Source organism: Talpa occidentalis, unplaced genomic scaffold (genome assembly GCF_014898055.3).
Source record: "Talpa occidentalis isolate TD23 unplaced genomic scaffold, MPIMG_talOcc4v2.1 talOcc4.3, whole genome shotgun sequence".
NCBI classification, from domain to species: Eukaryota; Metazoa; Chordata; class Mammalia; order Eulipotyphla; family Talpidae; genus Talpa; species Talpa occidentalis.
The window spans coordinates 36258716-36275704 of record NW_023603184.1 but is presented as its reverse complement, the minus strand read 5'-3'; the positions used below and the strand labels follow the sequence as shown (position 1 = coordinate 36275704).

The window sequence follows — 16989 nt, the reverse complement described above, 5'->3', positions numbered from 1 at the left end:
CATAATCACTTTGATATGTTTTCTACTTTTTGACCTTTAGATAGGTATATACATACAGAAATATTCTTTATCATAACATTCCTCAAATTCATGAACTTCCCTTCCAAATGCTTCTTTCTTCCAAACTCCCTCTGCACATGAATTTGTTTTTTTATGTTGTTATAGTAGTTACATTTAATGTAGAAATCTTACACTTTTACAGGTAATATATAAACAGTGATATCTGCCAGCTGACATGTTCATTAATTTATCCATCATATGTATATATTATATATATACACACCTCATAAGGCCCTCAAGATGCAAAGATAACAGACATGATTCCTGATTGCTAGAAGGGAAAGAGCCATTAGATATGTCAGTAAGAGTTGCAATTGTTAAGTGAGATTATATATACCCATTCATATTCATTCATTTATTAAAGAAAACAGTTGGAACTTACAGTGTCTATGAATAGGACAAGTGATTTAGAGTAAAATAACACAGTGCCTTTCCACAACAATTCTCAATAAACTGAAGAAGAAACACAAGAAAAAGTTGGTACAATTATGCTGGATACACTGTAATAAAATTGTTAATGGGTTATATTGAGGGGTAAGAGGAAGCAACAATTCTACTAAAAGGTAGGAAACATTCTTAAGAGAGGAAGTTTTGTTTGAGATTGGTATTAAAATTTGAAGTGAATTGGTAAAAGCTTACAGCCATGTGAAGGCTGTTATATAATACATGTGAAAAATATATTGAATCATGAAGTTGGAAGAGAAATAACACTGGCTGGCGATGAAAGGGATAAAAAAATGCCACCCTCTTCTTATCAGACAAGAAGAAAATACCTCAACCCTTACAAAATCGTAACTTGAAATGCTGATATATTTCCCAGACAGATGGAAGAGGGAGAGTCAGGCTGTCTTTTCATGAAGGCCACATGTGGCTACTTGAGCCAGTGTCTCCTGCCCTTGTATACCTTGTACATAGCAGACCTTATTTGTTTGGTTTTTAGGCTATAAACCAAGAGATTGAGGACTGGAGTCAATAAGAAGAAAAGATTGGCCATGGTGACATGGAGGAGAGGAGATGTGAATGTACCAAATCAGTGAATTAGAGCCAGCACAATGAGTGGTACATAAAAGATGCAGACAGTGAAAATGTGGGAAACACAGGTATTAAGTGCTTTAAGCTGACCATCTTCAGAGGCAGTATCCAGAACATTTTTCAAAATCAGGACATAAGAAATGACAATAAACAGAGTCAACCCCAAAGGAAGAGATGACCAGGGACAACCCGTAGATGATGTTGACTCTGACAGGGCCACAGGCCAGCTTCATAACATCAGGGTGGTAGCAGTAACAATGTGATAGAATTACACCCTTGCAGAAGGACAATCAGTGATCAATGACAATGAAAATTAAGGACACGGTTTTCTTTTTTATCTCAATGCCTAGAAAGATTTCACTCCCAACATTTTCTTCTTATTTACTTTTGTTTGCATCTACTTTTATTAGCAGCCATTTGCACTTTCCCCTTACTAACATCATACCTATAAATATTCAGACATCCCAAAATCTGGACAATTTCCCCGTTATTTATACCTGCAGAAATAAAACAAAGGTTGTTTCAATAATCCACATAAAGTCCAACTCAATAAAGAAACAAGCAAAAACACTTCATGTGATATCATTCCCTTTAATAATTAGCTTCTAGTTTTGATGTTTTCTTTCTAGATTTCATGTTGAGTTTTCAAGATAATGAGGTAAGATCTGCATAGATAAGTTCTCTTAGAACAAGATAACACCAAAAAACAAAACAAAACAAAGCTTACTATATCTGACTTTTTAAGCATAAAGTACACAATTTATTACATAACAATTTGGTTATTACATAACAATTGTTATGTTATTACTTAACAATTTTGTTATTACATAACATCATAATACTGGCTGAAAAAAGAATGACCTACTAAATAATTGTTCCAACATTCCTTAGAAAACGTATATTTATATCAATTTAAAATTGTTACCTTACACCATGAACACCACTACCAAAAGAGTAGAGAAATAGTAATAGGGTAATATAAAAATTAAACAGTAGTGACAGTAGTAAAATGCTATTACACCAAATTGCACAACCATTATTTTCTAGTAATTTAAAAGCCCTTTATCTCTATTTTGTCATACGAAAAGTGAAATGATCATCATTTATCCAGTAGATTTGCTCTGAAGATTAATAGCAAAAATCACAACTGAGTCCTTCCAGTATGTCTGGCATGTAATAGGCATGTGCTAATAATGTCATAATAATATGACATTATTACTATTATAGTGGTTGTATTCTAACAGTCAAAATATAACATCAAAACTAAACTCAACCAATTTTCTGAAAATACTTTTAAAATCATATGGTGTGTATGCTAAATATATGCTTATAGCAGCTTTATTCAAAATCAAAACTCAAAAATATTAAAATGGCAATCAATTGATAAATGAATAAATAATTTTTATATGTGATGTAATGGAATAGGATTCAAGAATAAAAATAAACTGTACAGACAACAATAAGAATGAATCTCAAAAACATTGCAAGTGAAAGAATCCACACATAAAAGATTACATTATCATTTTACATGACTTTCTCTTAAAGGTAAAACCGTGTGAGAGAAATAAGATTAGTGGTTGCCAGGAATTTAGGATTGTGGGAGTTAACTGACTACAAATAAGTAAAATAAGCACTTTTGGGTGTGATGAAAATATCATTGATTTTAGTACTTTTCAAAGCTCATCAAACTATATGTGCATCTAAAGAAGGTTATTTATTGTTTGTATAAGTACTAAAGTGAACCTTCTAAAGTACATATATATATTTTATATACAAGTGTATACATATATATCTCATAGTGGAAATAATATTTTGAGAAAACATAAGTATCAACAGAGTCCAAATGTGTGCATTATTTTACATGGCTGGCTTTGGTGATTTTTCTACTTTTATTTGTTATATAAATGTTTGTGGGAGTTGCATACCTATTTAATAAACTGCATTCTCTATTTCAGCTACAAATCACATCACAGTTTTCTTTCTTACCTTCAATTTGTGAAGTCTATAAAAAACAGAATATATTGAAATTGCATCACCTAATACTGCCTAAAAATTTGACATAACATTGAATCCTTATGTATTTTAAACTATTTGTGTATGTGGTAGAAAACAACAACTCAACAATCTTGATAAGTTAAAAATATATATTTACTAGTTGGCCATAATTTTTTTTAAATTGGGAAGACTTAAATGAGAAGTGAATTCATAATAAACATGGTAGTTGCTGTTAATTTCATTATTTGGATAAACTATTGATAAACTCTTTTTCATTCTATTCTCAAAATTACTGGTTGTCAAGATAGAACAGGGAAAAGAGTCTTTAACTGATGGGCAAGCTAGTACAAAATTAGTTTTGTTGTTTGCTTATTTCACTACTTTTTAAATAATCCTAGTAGTTCAATCTCCATAATACTAATTTATTACCTGATTTGTTTCCAATCTGGAGAGTAGGGATGATGACTAAGTAATAAACAAAAATGTCAACTAGAATAATGAAAATGCACTAGGACAATTGCTGATCCTGCAGTAATTACTTAAAAGGTTTCAATCAGTAAAATTTAACTTTCCCAAAGTTATCCTCACTCAACTGACCATAACAAGAGTCATAGAGATATAATGTTAATAGATAATCCACCTCATACATTACTATGCTTTTGAGACCATTACATATTCATTATCTGATTTATGAAATGGGTCACAATATAACCATTTCAATTCACTAACTTAGTATGAAATAATGGACAGGAAAGCAATTGTAACATGCAATACATTATTCAAATAGAAGTCATTGAACCTATTTTTAATTATTTACTGATTCTTACCCTTTCAAATTGCTCTCATTGACTTTATACACTTGCATTTGATCTCAAAACCTATATTCCTTTCAAGTAAAATAATCTCTGGATTCTCTTTCTTATTTGTTGAGTCTTGATACTATAAATAATCGGGTTCATCAAAGGTGGGAAAAGGATATAGATGTTGCCCATGAGGACATGAACCATTGGTGAGAGATGTTTCCCAAAGCGGTGCACCATGGTCAGGCCAATGATCGGGACGTAGAAAACTAAAACAGCACAGATATGAGACACACAAGTCTGCAAGGACTTGATCCTCTCTTCCCGTGATGCAATAGCTAAGACTGCATACAAGATCATGATATAGGAGATGAGGATAAGCACTGCATCCAAAAGCAGGGTGCTGATTACCAGTGCCAGACCATAGATGTAGTTGAAGCGGATGTCTGAACAGGCCATTCGAATTAGGTCCTGGTGCAGGCAGAAAGAATGAGAAAGGATGTGGGGGCGGCAGTAATTTAAAAACCTCAGGCGAATGATGACTGGAGGTATGAGTAGGGAGCTCCTACATAAGATTGTCACCCCGATTTTTATGATTCTGTCATTGGTGAGGATGGAGGAGTAGCGTAGTGGGTTGCAAATGGCAATGTAACGGTCAAATGCCATGGTAAGGAGAACAGAGGACTCCATGAAGGACAGACCGTGGATGAAATAGGACTGGGCAATGCAGGAGTCCAGGCTGATATCTTGCACGAACCCCCACAGGATCCCCAGCACTGTGCACATGGTGGACAGCCCCATGCACAGGTCCGTGAGGGCCAACATGGCCAGGAAGTAGAACATGGGCTGGTGTAGGCTCGGCTCAGTCCGGATCACATGGAGCACCATACAGTTTCCCAAGAAAACGACAGCATAGATGGAAGAAAAGGGAATGGAGAGCCAGGGATAGTCAACCTCTAGGCCAGGAAATCCAGTAAGGATAAATCTGGAATTACTGAAGTTTGAGTTAGAAACAGCAGACATTAATAGAGGCTAAGTATAGTTCTAAAGAGATATTGCAAATTAGATCAATTTTTGATCCCCTAATTTCTAATATTTGCCTGCTTTTGAGAAGATAAAATATTAGTTTCATTTAGTGTCAAACTCAGCAAAATAGATACTTGATTCTTTATCTTTTGGGGCAAAATCCCATTGATTAGCTGTATATTGTTTAGTGTTAGTGACTGGGAATGCCAGAAGACTAGGAGTTTTATGCAGAAATAATAATGTTTATAAGCACATGGATTTGGATTTAGGACTAAACTTTTGGGAGTCTCTGGTGATTTTTAAAGATGATATTTATGACCACAGGTGCCTGGTAGTATCTTCAAGAAAAATAAGAAATGCATAGATAATTTTTCTCTTGGGCAGCACAGGTCTTCCTTTCACTCTCCCAAAGGTTCATAAGATCCCAAGAGAAATGGACTAAATTAATCTGCCTTTGCATAATAAAATGTAACTAAGAAAACAAACTAAGTGGAATCAGAATTATTTGCACATTCCATACTGCTTAATCTCCCATAAATATTTACTTTGGTATAATTATTACAATTGCATTTCTTCTTCTCTATGTTTTGTTCTTTCCTCAACTTTGATGCATCTCTTTACCCTGTACCAGATTTCTACTTTTTGAACCTCACAATATTTTTAACTCATGCCTTTTAAGTAATACAAATGACATGCATTTTAAACTGGAAAGCAGTGAACCAATTCCCTAACTCAGTTCTCTGAGTCACCCAAATCACTCTGAAGCTAAGACTTGCAAACTTTGCATGCAAATCTTAGCTTCTAAATAGTAATCAGTGTTAAAAGAAGATCTAGCCTCTTGGGGAAGTGGATGATTACAAGGCCAAACTGGTGAAAGTGCAATGAAGGTGTTGTAGCAAAAATCCAAGAGTGCTAAAAAAAAAATGAGCTGATGTCAAAAAGAGGTAAAAGACAAATGGTGTTCCCATTGGCAAAATCTGAAACAAAATGGATATTTTACAAATGATAGTGAATGAAAACTATAACAAAACATGAAGCAATAATAACTATAATATTTCAAAATCTCTCCTACAATATACTATAAATACAAAGCAAAATCTATAATTTTATAGTGATCAATGCTGGCAGACCACACCTTAATATAAAATCACAGCAAATTTGATCAGTAATGAAATTTAAACCACCCACAATCTGAACGATATGCATAAAAGTAGAGTCACTTTTATGACATTATTGCATAGCATGAAATTAACCTTGAGGATGAATCAAGCAAGCCCAAATGACTGGTGTTTTATAAAATATTTCACCTGTATTTTTCAAAATGTTGAGTGTAATGAAAATCAAGGAAAGTCTTATATACTTTCAGAGGGAAGGAAATTAAAGAGGTAGGGCCTATGTACACATAATTCAGAACTATATGTATTTTCACCATAAATTACATTAATGGTACAATTGCAGAAGTTTATCTGGATTCTAAAAATTAAATGTTAGAACTATATCATTGTTACTTTCATGATGAAGTTTACAGTATTATTATGTAGAAGAGTGTGTGTGTTTGTTTGTGGAAGATATGTGGTAAAAATTTGGGGACTAGTGGGGCATCATGGAAAACTTAATTTCAAATGGATCAGAAAAGTGCTCATATAATTCAAATATCTCCATAAGAAAAGGGGACACAATGTAGGATTGTTGGGGTATTGGTGGATGTGGAGTGGCAGCAAATATCTGAAGAGGTGTCATCCTGTACCTCTGAGTCATATGCACTTTTGTAAACCAATGTTACCTTAATTTAAAAATATTTTTAAAGAAATAAAAAAAAACTAATCTGGTCTCAAATGGAAAAAATGAAATTGAATAAAAAACATAACTTTATATATAATGATTATAATATTAATGCAGATATGCAATATATTAAGTATTTCACAAAAGTACAAAATTAACTATGTGTTTATTAATATATTAATGAATGTTTTATCAATATAGTTAGCTTCAATGTAGAATTTTTATAAATGTTTTTTATGTATGTCTGTTTTTCGATATGTAAGGCTCTTTTGTCATACATGGCCAATGGCGACATATTTTGCTTGTGTTCAGAAAAGGGAGAAAGTTTGAGGAATTCAAAGGAAAATAAAAGTGAAACTAGAGGGAAATAACAAATTATATCAGCACCTTTGTTGATTTTAGACTGAGATGTAGACCGTATTATTTAACTGACACTATCTTTTCCCAAGGGTGGTAAACACTGCATCTTTTTTTTCAGTAAGTATTGAAATTTCAGTCAATACAATGAATCTTCCCCAAGAGTAGAGAAGAGGAATGGACTCTGGGGACACTACCTTTTATACATGCCTCAGAGTCGGCAAACTACTTGTCTGGAAGTTGCCAGGGAACTCCTTCCAATTGCATCCCTCCCAAAAGGGAATAGTGGGCTCCCAGAAGTCTGTGCTCACCTGGCTTGCACAATCCTTTCATCCCTTGCTCATAAAATGAGCACGCTGATGCCCTGTGCCTTAAGGGCTGGCAACTGAGAGCATCGGAGAGTGACACAGGAGCAGCCTGATGTTCTCAATGTCTTTAGCCACTGTTACCTGAAGAGTGTGGTGCAAGTGGCTCAGAGAGGTCTCGAGAGAATGAAGTGAAAGATGTCATTTTCCTAAAAAGATCAGGACCTTGATTTACTTCAATGACCCCTGAGACCTCGGGCCCTCATATCCTCTGTGTTGTAGCTTCCCTGTGCAGTGGAGCTGCCCTGGCATTCTAACACTGGCTTTTCCTGTGCTGTGCCCTGAGTAGCTGTGTTTCAGGAGGCAGTTCTCAAAGACAGCAGACAGCTTAAATAAAACTGTGAGTAAATATTTGTCCTTTTTGAAAATTAGCTTCAAAGATCCATGTCTATTTCTTCAGCTCCATTTGTTTTGAAAATCACCTTCAAATAGTCATGTCTGCTTCTTCTGGTTCCATCTTCAACTCCTCCATATTCATTCTCACAGGGTTCCCTGGACTGGAACAGTATTACCCCTGGCTTTCAATTCCTTTCACTTCCATCTATGCTGTTGTTTTCCTGGGAAACTGTATGGTGCTCCATGTGATCCGGACTGAGCCGAGCCTACACCAGCCCATGTTCTACTTCCTGGCCATGCTGGCCCTCACGGACCTGTGCATGGGGCTGTCCACCATGTGCACAGTGCTGGGGATCCTGTGGGGGTTCGTGCAAAATATCAGCCTGGACTCCTGCATTGCCCAGTCCTATTTCATCCACGGTCTGTCCTTCATGGAGTCCTCTGTCCTCCTTGCCATGGCATTTGACCGTTACATTGCCATTTGCAACCCACTACGCTACTCCTCCATCCTCACTAATGACAAAATCATAAAAATCGGGGTGACAATCTTATGTAGGAGTTCCCTGCTCATACCTCCAGCCATCATCCGCCTGAGGTTCTTCCATTACTGCCGCCCCCACACCCTCTCCCACTCTTTCTGCCTGCACCAGGACCTGCTCCGGCTGGCCTGCTCTGACATCCGCTTCAACAGCTTCTATGCCCTGGCGCTGGTGATTTGCACCTTGTTGTTGGATGCTGTCCTTATCCTCATCTCCTATGTTTTCATCTTGCACACAGTGCTGGCCATTGCCTCTCGAGAAGAGAGACTCAAGTCTTTGCAGACCTGTGTTTCCCATATCTGTGCTGTGTTAGTTTTTTATATCCCCATCATTGGACTCACCATGGTACACCGCTTTGGAAAGCACCTGTCACCTTTGGTTCATGTCCTTATGGGTAATGTCTATATCCTTTTCCCACCGCTGATGAATCCCATCATCTACAGTGCAAAAACACAGCAGATCCGAAGTAGGATGAAAAAATGGTTTTCCCTGAAGATGTAATGAAACCCATGGATTATAGCAGTAAGAATGCTGCAGCTCAAAATACTGATGCTAATTTTCATGTGTGTGCAATTTCACAGCTTGAATAACATTTTAAAAGACTTAAATAGTATGTATGCTCATGAAAACAAAGTACTGGAACTACTTTTTATAATCCACATTCCAGAATAATCTGAAAATTTGCTGTAGCATAACTCTAGCTATTATGGACAGGAAATATGCTCTTTGCATTTTGATGACATGTTCTTGTAGCATTGTTGCCATGTGAAATTGTATTTCTCTGAGTTAATCAATGTTTAGACCCAGTTACTATTAATCAGTATTTTGAATCAATATTTAGAGTCCACACCTGTAGCTACAATTTTGGAAAAAAGCCTATTGTTTAGACTACTCAAAAAATGGTCCTTATATCTAATTATATCATACAATATAGTTGGTCTTCCTGGAGTAAAATCTGAAGTTATTCATTCTGAGGGTGAGTAATATCTGAAACTAACACTCTAAGCTCACTTAATGTAACTCAATTAAGTGAATTTTGTGTAAAAGATTTATTATCCCCTTGTTGTAAAGATTTTCTTATTCTTAACTTATTTTGATATTATTAAATGTTGCCTTATTGCATATAATTTGTTCACTATATATTTCTGTTAAATATTATATCATTAAGACTCCTTGAATAAGACTATAGAAACATAATTTATATTAGCTACCATTGCGGAATCACAATTGAGAAGTAATGATGGGCTCTCTTATAGTAATTATTACTGTCTAAAATAATGGAATGATGGTGACCTTTCTTAGAAAGTGAAAATAGAAGGAAATATTGATGTTATTTAGGCTAAATAAATGCACCTCAGTAACTGTTCTTGCTTGGTAAACAGAAGTGGTTTCATAGTTTATGCACTGAGTTCTGGTATTTGAAATCCAATTCATAGCTTGTCATCCAAAGAGAAGATGATAGAAGAAGAATGCTGTTTAGAAACGGAGATAGTACGAGCTACTTGAAAACCACTGAACTGAGTCATCTGTGGAATATTTATGAACATCCATTAAAGATATGGCCATTGTTTCAAACATACTGATTGACACAACCAAGGTGGAGAAATAGTAGAGTAAATGGAGAACAATACCTTGCTTGCAGACCAGCAGATGGTATGAAGTCGACATCTATATTCATAATTAGCTATCAGCATTAGTAAACCTAATTAGTAATGCTTTTCCTGCAAAAGAGACATGTAGCTGAAGTTTGATGATTGAGGTAAATAACATGGGTAATTAAAAAAGAAAATGAATTTGCAGGAAAACGGAAAGGGAAAAATTTTTGAGAATCCACAGAACTGTAAGAAAATCAGCTGAACAAGTGACTATGAAACTTTAGGAGCTAGAAGAACATTCTGAAAGATACCTTAATTTAGTTTTCATTTTAATAAAAATGTGCAGCTACTAATGAATTATTATTAGAATGGTTAAAAAATAAAAACTGCACATTAAGGACATCAGTCCTGCTACAGAAGAAGGGAAGAGATCCGAAGCCTAGAAAAGAGTGTTAACAAAAAGATAACAGTGGTTGGACCAGAGTCAGATAAGAGAGTTATAAGAAGCAGATGCAAATGAGATATATTTAATATATGGGATCAATAGATTTTATACCTGACTCTAAGAATAAGAAAAAAAGGAAATTCCAATCATGTTTACATTTTTGGAATGAGGAAATATAGAGAGCATACACTGAGACAAGGAAGATATGGGTGAAGAGGGTTTGTTTTAGTGTTCTTTTTTTATTTGTTTGGCATGAGATAACATTTAGGAAATGATATCCAGCCTGGGGTTTGATATATGTTATTAGGGTTCCAATGAAAAGAGTTCATTTGCATAAAGAATTTGGGAGTGATGGTCAAAAACTTAGTTTTTAAGATCATGAGGCGGAGGACTTGATCAAGTCAAGGATATAGTATGAATATCCAGGAAAAACTTGAACATTAAACTAAGGTAGAATTGAATTACCAAAAATGCTCTGAAAAAGGGGCTACAGGAAAATGTTAGGAATATGATATCAATTATTATAATTGTAAAGTTTTTTTAAAAAAAAAGCAAATGAGTGTGTCAAAATCCTGTGATAATGACTTCAATTGGAACTTGAAAAGTACTATTAGATTTAGGAAAAGAAGAGGAAGCATCAGGAACAGGGTTCTAGGACTAGTGGTAATGGAATGAGTGCTTTAAAAATTCGAGAAGAAAGTTGGAAATTGCAGTAAAAATAATGTTTATAGATACATTTTTGGAATTTAGCCATAGAGGGTACAGTAGAAGTCAGAGGCTTAGCAAGAGTCTTCCTTATTTCCTTTTTCTGCTCCTCCGTTTCTCTGTCCTTAGGTTCATCCTTCCTTTTTCTTCCTCTCTTCATGCCATTCTTCTTTCTTTCTCTCTCTTACCCCTCCATATCTTCCTCTTCCTCTCTTCTCATTTGTATACCAGACACATGATTAAATCTTAATTGCATTTTTTCATTGTTATTAGTGCTGTTACTGCCAAATTGAACATTTAGTCCTAATGGACACAATTAATGTCCTATTTTTATCACAGCACAAAAAAATAAATACTTCATGTGGAGATTTGCCATGTCCTCTGTGGTTGGGAGGAAAGATTAGAAGGCATCAGCCTAGTACTGGGAATGGCACTAGTACTTGGATGGTGCTTGTGTAACTGGTGGGTGGCTGAAGCCAAAGTCTGTTACAGGTTGCGCCCCCTAGAGGGGGGAGCTGGTGAGGATGGATAGTCCCAGGGAAAATGCAAAGTATGGGTGGGGGTGGAGACTCTGCTAAGAAATACTAGGGACTGCAGAAGCAGCCTCCAGGAGTCAGTGTTTGGGATTCAGCACTTTCAGATCATCAGTGATTCCAGAGTCAGCGATTTCTGCCCCCACCACGCAGATCTTCCAGAAGGCTGCTGAGGGCCTTGGAGGAATTGGAGAAGCTTCCGGCAGTCAACTCCAGAGAGGAAAATTTGGAGGCTTTGCAAGTAGTCCAGTGACTGAAACTGTTCCCAGCTTTGCTGCTCTTATAACCTGGCAGGGAAGGTGAAGCTGCGTGAGTCGGGCCGTTTGGAGGAACATTCAGCCACTGCAGCTGCTGTCAGGAGCGTTGTTTGTCTGGTGCTGTGGTGGGGCATCTCGGCAGCTCTGTGAGCATCATCTGTGTGTCTTCTCTTGTCTTCGTGAGTTGGATCCTGGCCTATAGTCTGGCTGCCACGTGCTCTGGTTCTATAGTGGTGGGAAGATGCTATCTTGTGAGCATTTGTGTTTGGGACTTTAAAACACTGGACACTGCTTCAGGTGAAGTAAATGGCCATTTTTGGCCTCAGTAACTCATTGTTTTTCCCTGGTTTGTAAAATAAATCCCATTGTTGTCGTCCTGTGAACCTGAGTAATCTGGCAATTGTGCACAGGTAAAATTCTCAGATGGTGACCAGTAAACAATTTGGGCAGTGTCCTTGGTCAGTTTTAGTGCCCCTTGCTGCCCTGTATCAGTTGAAGTGAGACTTATAGACACATAAAGGTGAAGATGTATCCCTAAAATTTATATAGTATTGTAAATTGATGTTAAACCAATAACACTTTATTAAATAAAATGCTCAATCTTAAGATAATATTTCTTAAAAATTGAGTGAGTGAATGAATCCTGACTACTGGAAAAATTACATAGTCCTTCCATAACTTTTAATAATTTTAGGAAAATTATGATCCTCATCTTTGTGAAGAAGACATGTTGAACAGTGCTTATGGGACTCAAAAACATTAACTAGCGGGCCTCCCTGGTGGCGCAAGGGGTTAAGCACAGCACTGTGAAGCTATCTGCAGCCTCTGCAGCATGAGTTCGATCCCCAGCCGGCCAGGGAGCTACCCACATGGCACAACAGACCTCTCCTGTCCCCACGCTGCTCCCCTCAGCAGTGTGTTTCGGTCAATCTGCCTGTTCTGCTCCCCACTCTGTCTCTGGCGAATCCTCTCACATCCCCTCCCCCACACCTCTGGCCTATATCCCAGTTCTTGTATGCATAAATAAATAAATCTTCTAAAAAAAAAAGCATTAACTTAGCATGGGCTCGTTCAGTATTGTCTGCATTCTGATATATTTTAAATTACCTTTCTTTTTTAATGAATTTATCAGTCATATACAAATTATATAACTTTGGGGTTACACTTTTGTAGCTCAATATGTGCATATCCTTCACTTACCCTCCACCAAAATCCCATGCCAATGACATGTTTCATTTCTTCCCCTCTCCCCTCCTCCCTTCTCCCTGTTTCCTCTGGTAACCAGTATATTTTTCAGAGTCTAAGAAGCATTTGTGCTGTGCTTTGTCAGATATGTGTTTTGGTTATTAATAGCCCACAGACACAAAAGTGGTAGGAGCACAATGTTATCCAGCAATGGAAGGAGGGACCCTGAACTTTCAAAATACAAACAACATTTTTCTTCTTTTCTTTCGATTGCTTTGGCTATTTGGGGCATTTTGTGGTTCCATACAAATTATTTGTTCTATTTCTTTGAAACAGGTCATTGGGTTTTGATGAATATTGCATTGAATTTGTAAATTATTTAGGAAATATGGCCATTTTGGTGATTATTGTTTTTCCCACCCAAGAGCACATATTTTTCTATTTATTTGTGTCTTTTATCTACTTTAAGGATGTCTTCAGTTTTCAATGTCATTTACCTCCTTTGTTAGCTTATGCTTGGGTATCTCATTCTTTTTCATGTGATTGTAAATGGAATTTTAAAAAATTTTCTTTGCTCTTATTCTTTGTTTTCATATAGAAATACAACTGTCTTTTTTTTTGTATCTGTTACTTAACTGTAGTTAATATATCTAGTATTTTTAAAAAAAGTCTTTGGGGTTTTCAATGGATATTATCAAGTCATCTGTCATGTCATTTTATGTCTTTTTCCTTCTTAATTGTTCTGGCTCGGACTTCTAATATTATGTGGAACTGTAGTAATGCAAATGGAAATCATTCTCTTTTTCCTGATCTTAGCAGAAATGCATTCAGTTTTTCACTGTGGAATAAGATATTAACTGTTAGTCTATCCTATATGGTTTTTGTTGAGATAAATTCCTTTTATTTCCATTTTTATTAAGAGTTTTTATTATAAATGGGTGTTGAATTTTTTTGAATGATTTTTTGGCATCTATTGAAATGATTATGTGATTTTCACTTTCCTTTTTGTTGATTTGGTGAATGGCATTAATTGATTTGCATCTATTGAACCAATCTTTTATCCTTGATCATGTTGAATGATTCTCTTAATATATTGCTAAGGTTGCTAGATTCATTTTGTTGAGGATTTTTGCATCTATGTTCATAAGGAATATCGACCCATAGTGTTCTTTACTATGCTCTTTGTTTACTTTTAGAATAAGGATAATTGTAACTAATCTGCTCAGATTTTGTTTTTACTAATTGATTCCTGCTGGCTTCATAGAACTATATCTCAGTTTATATGAATAGCAGAAATTTTGGACCATATTTTTTTTACTTATCTAGACAAATCATTGACTAGTTGCTTCCCATTAAATATATAGGTATATTTTATAATAGTCTCCAAAATGATGTTCTACTCACCCTCTGTCACAAAGTCCCAAATATAATCACATTGCAGAGTGAATTAAAATCAGTAAAATAATGATTCCATTGGCACATAATGAGTTTTAGTCCCATTGCATGGCGCTCTTAAACTTAGTGACTGAGCTACTTGATTTTTTCAAATTGAATCTTTTTTTTTTTTTTTTTAAATATTAAATTTTATTTTTATATTCCCCCATACAATTGCAAACGCCCCATTCTGACCCCAATCCTTCCCCTCCCCCCCCCCCCCCACCCCCAAAAGTGTCTCTGGTTCATAGTTTTTTGTTGATTTTGATTTTCACTTTCTTATATTCATTTTCCTGGTCCCTTAATTAAGTTTTCTAGATTCCTGCTATGAGTGAGACCATCCGGTATTTTTCTTTTTCTTTTGGCTTATTTCGCTGAGCATGATCCCTTCCAGTGCCATCCATGTTGCTGCAAATTGCATGTGTTTATCTTTTTTGAATGCTGAGTAATATTCCATGGTATATATGTACCACATCTTCTTGATCCAGTCATCTATTTTTGGGCATTTGGGTTGTTTCCAAAGCTTAGCTATTGTAAACAGTGCTGCTATAAACATAGGAGTGCAGGTGCTCTTTGGAGTTGATGTTTCTGTGTCCTTTGGGTAAATACCTAGGAGTGGAATTGCTGGATCATATGGAAGCTCTATGTTTAGTAGGTCCAGAAATCTCCACACAGCTCTCCATAATGGTTGGACCAGTTTGCACTCCCACCAACAGTGCAGAAGAGTTCCTTTTTCTCCACATCCTCGCCAACATTTGTTGTTGCTAGTTTTTTTAATATGTGCCATTCTCACTGGTGTGAGATGGTATCTCATGGTAGTTTTGATTTGCATTTCCTGATTACAAGTGATGTTGAACATTTTTTCATATGTCTGTTGGCCATTTGCATTTCCTCTTCAGAGAAGTTTCTTTTTAGCTCTTCTGCCCATTTTTTGACTGGATTATTTTCTTTGTTGCTGAGTCTCATCAGCTCTTTGCAGATTTTTGTGATCAGTCCTTTATCATTAGTGTTGGGTGCAAAAATGTTCTCCCAGTTGGTGGGGTTTCTCTTTGTTTTTGTTATTGTCTCTTTTGCTGTGCAGAAGCTCTTTAATTTGATGTAGTCCCAGCTGTTTATCTTTCTCTTCACTATCACTGCTTTGGGTGATGTGTCTGTAAAGATGTCTTTGATGTGCAAATCCCGTAGTGTTTCGCCTATATTTCCTTCTATGTATTTTATGGTTTCAGGTCTTATGTCTAGTTCTTTAATCCATTTTGAGTTGATTTTTGTGTATGGTGTGAGGTAGTGGTCAAGCTTCATTCTTTTGCATGTAGCGACCCAGTTTTCCCAGCACCATTTATTGAACAAACTTTCTTTGCTCCAATGCATAGTCTTTGCTCCTTTGTCAAAGATTAGTTGACCATAAATCTGTGGGTTTATTTCTGGATTTTCTATTCGATTCCATTGGTCTGTATGTCTGTTCTTGTTCCAATACCATGCAGTTTTGATGATTATGGCTTTGTAGTATAGTTTGAAGTCTGGGAGTGTGATGCCTCCATTTCCTTCTTTTTTTTTCAGTAGAGCTTTGGCTATTCGGGGTTTTTGGTGATTCCATATGAATTTCATCAATAATTGTTCTATTTCTTTGAAGAATGCCATTGAGATTTTGATTGGAATAGCATTGAATCTGTATATTGCTTTTGGTAGGATGGCCATTTTAATAATGTTTATTCTTCCAATCCATGAGCAGGGGATGTCTTTCCATTTCTTTGTGTCTTCTTCTATTTCTTTTAACAGTGTTTTATAGTTTTCTTTGTATAGGTCCTTTACCTCTTTTGTTAGATTTATTCCCAAATATTTGATTTTTTTTGTTTCGATAATAAAAGGGGTGGTTTTTTGATTTCTTCTTCTTCAGATTTATTGTTTGTGTATAGGAAGGCTACTGACTTTTGCGTGTTGATTTTGTATCCTGCCACTTTACTGAATTGATTGATGAGTTGAATTAGTTTTTCTGTGGAGATTTTGGGGTTCTCTATGTATATTATCATATCATCTGCAAATAGTGATAGTTTGACTTCTTCTTTTCCAATTTGGATTCCTTGGATGTCTTTCTCTTGTCTTATTGCTCTGGCTAGGACTTCCAGTATTATATTGAAAAGCAGTGGTGAGAGTGGACATCCTTGTCTTGTTCCAGATCTTAATGGAATTGCTTTCAGCTTTTCACCATTGAGAATGATACTGGCTGTTGGCTTGTCATAGATGGCCTTTATGATGTTGAGGTATGTTCCTTGTATCCCAAGAATTTCAAGGGCTTTTATCATGAATGGGTGTTGCACTTTGTCGAAAGCTTTCTCAGCATCTATTGATATTATCATATGGTTTTTATATTTCTTTTTGTTGATGTGTTGGATAACGTTGATTGATTTTCGGATGTTAAACCATCCTTGTGCCCCTGGAATGAATCCAACTTGGTCGTGGTGAATTATCTTATGGATACATTGTTGGATTCTGATAGCTAAAATTTTATTGAGGATTTTTGCATCAGTGTTCATTAGGGAGATTGG

General features: G+C 35.9%; 2 protein-coding genes across 2 annotated transcripts; one reads left to right on the top strand and one right to left on the bottom strand.

The window, feature by feature from the left end:
• Positions 1–3965: 3965 nt before the first annotated feature.
• Positions 3966–4910, bottom strand: LOC119254658 (olfactory receptor 51V1-like). Its single transcript, XM_037521758.1, has one exon. The coding sequence runs from the start codon at positions 4908–4910 to the stop codon at positions 3966–3968; it is 945 nt and encodes a 314-aa protein (XP_037377655.1).
• A 2941-nt stretch (positions 4911–7851) lies between these two features.
• On the top strand, positions 7852–8793 carry LOC119254994 (olfactory receptor 51V1-like). Its single transcript, XM_037522016.1, has one exon. The coding sequence runs from the start codon at positions 7852–7854 to the stop codon at positions 8791–8793; it is 942 nt and encodes a 313-aa protein (XP_037377913.1).
• The last annotated feature ends 8196 nt before the right edge of the window (positions 8794–16989 follow it).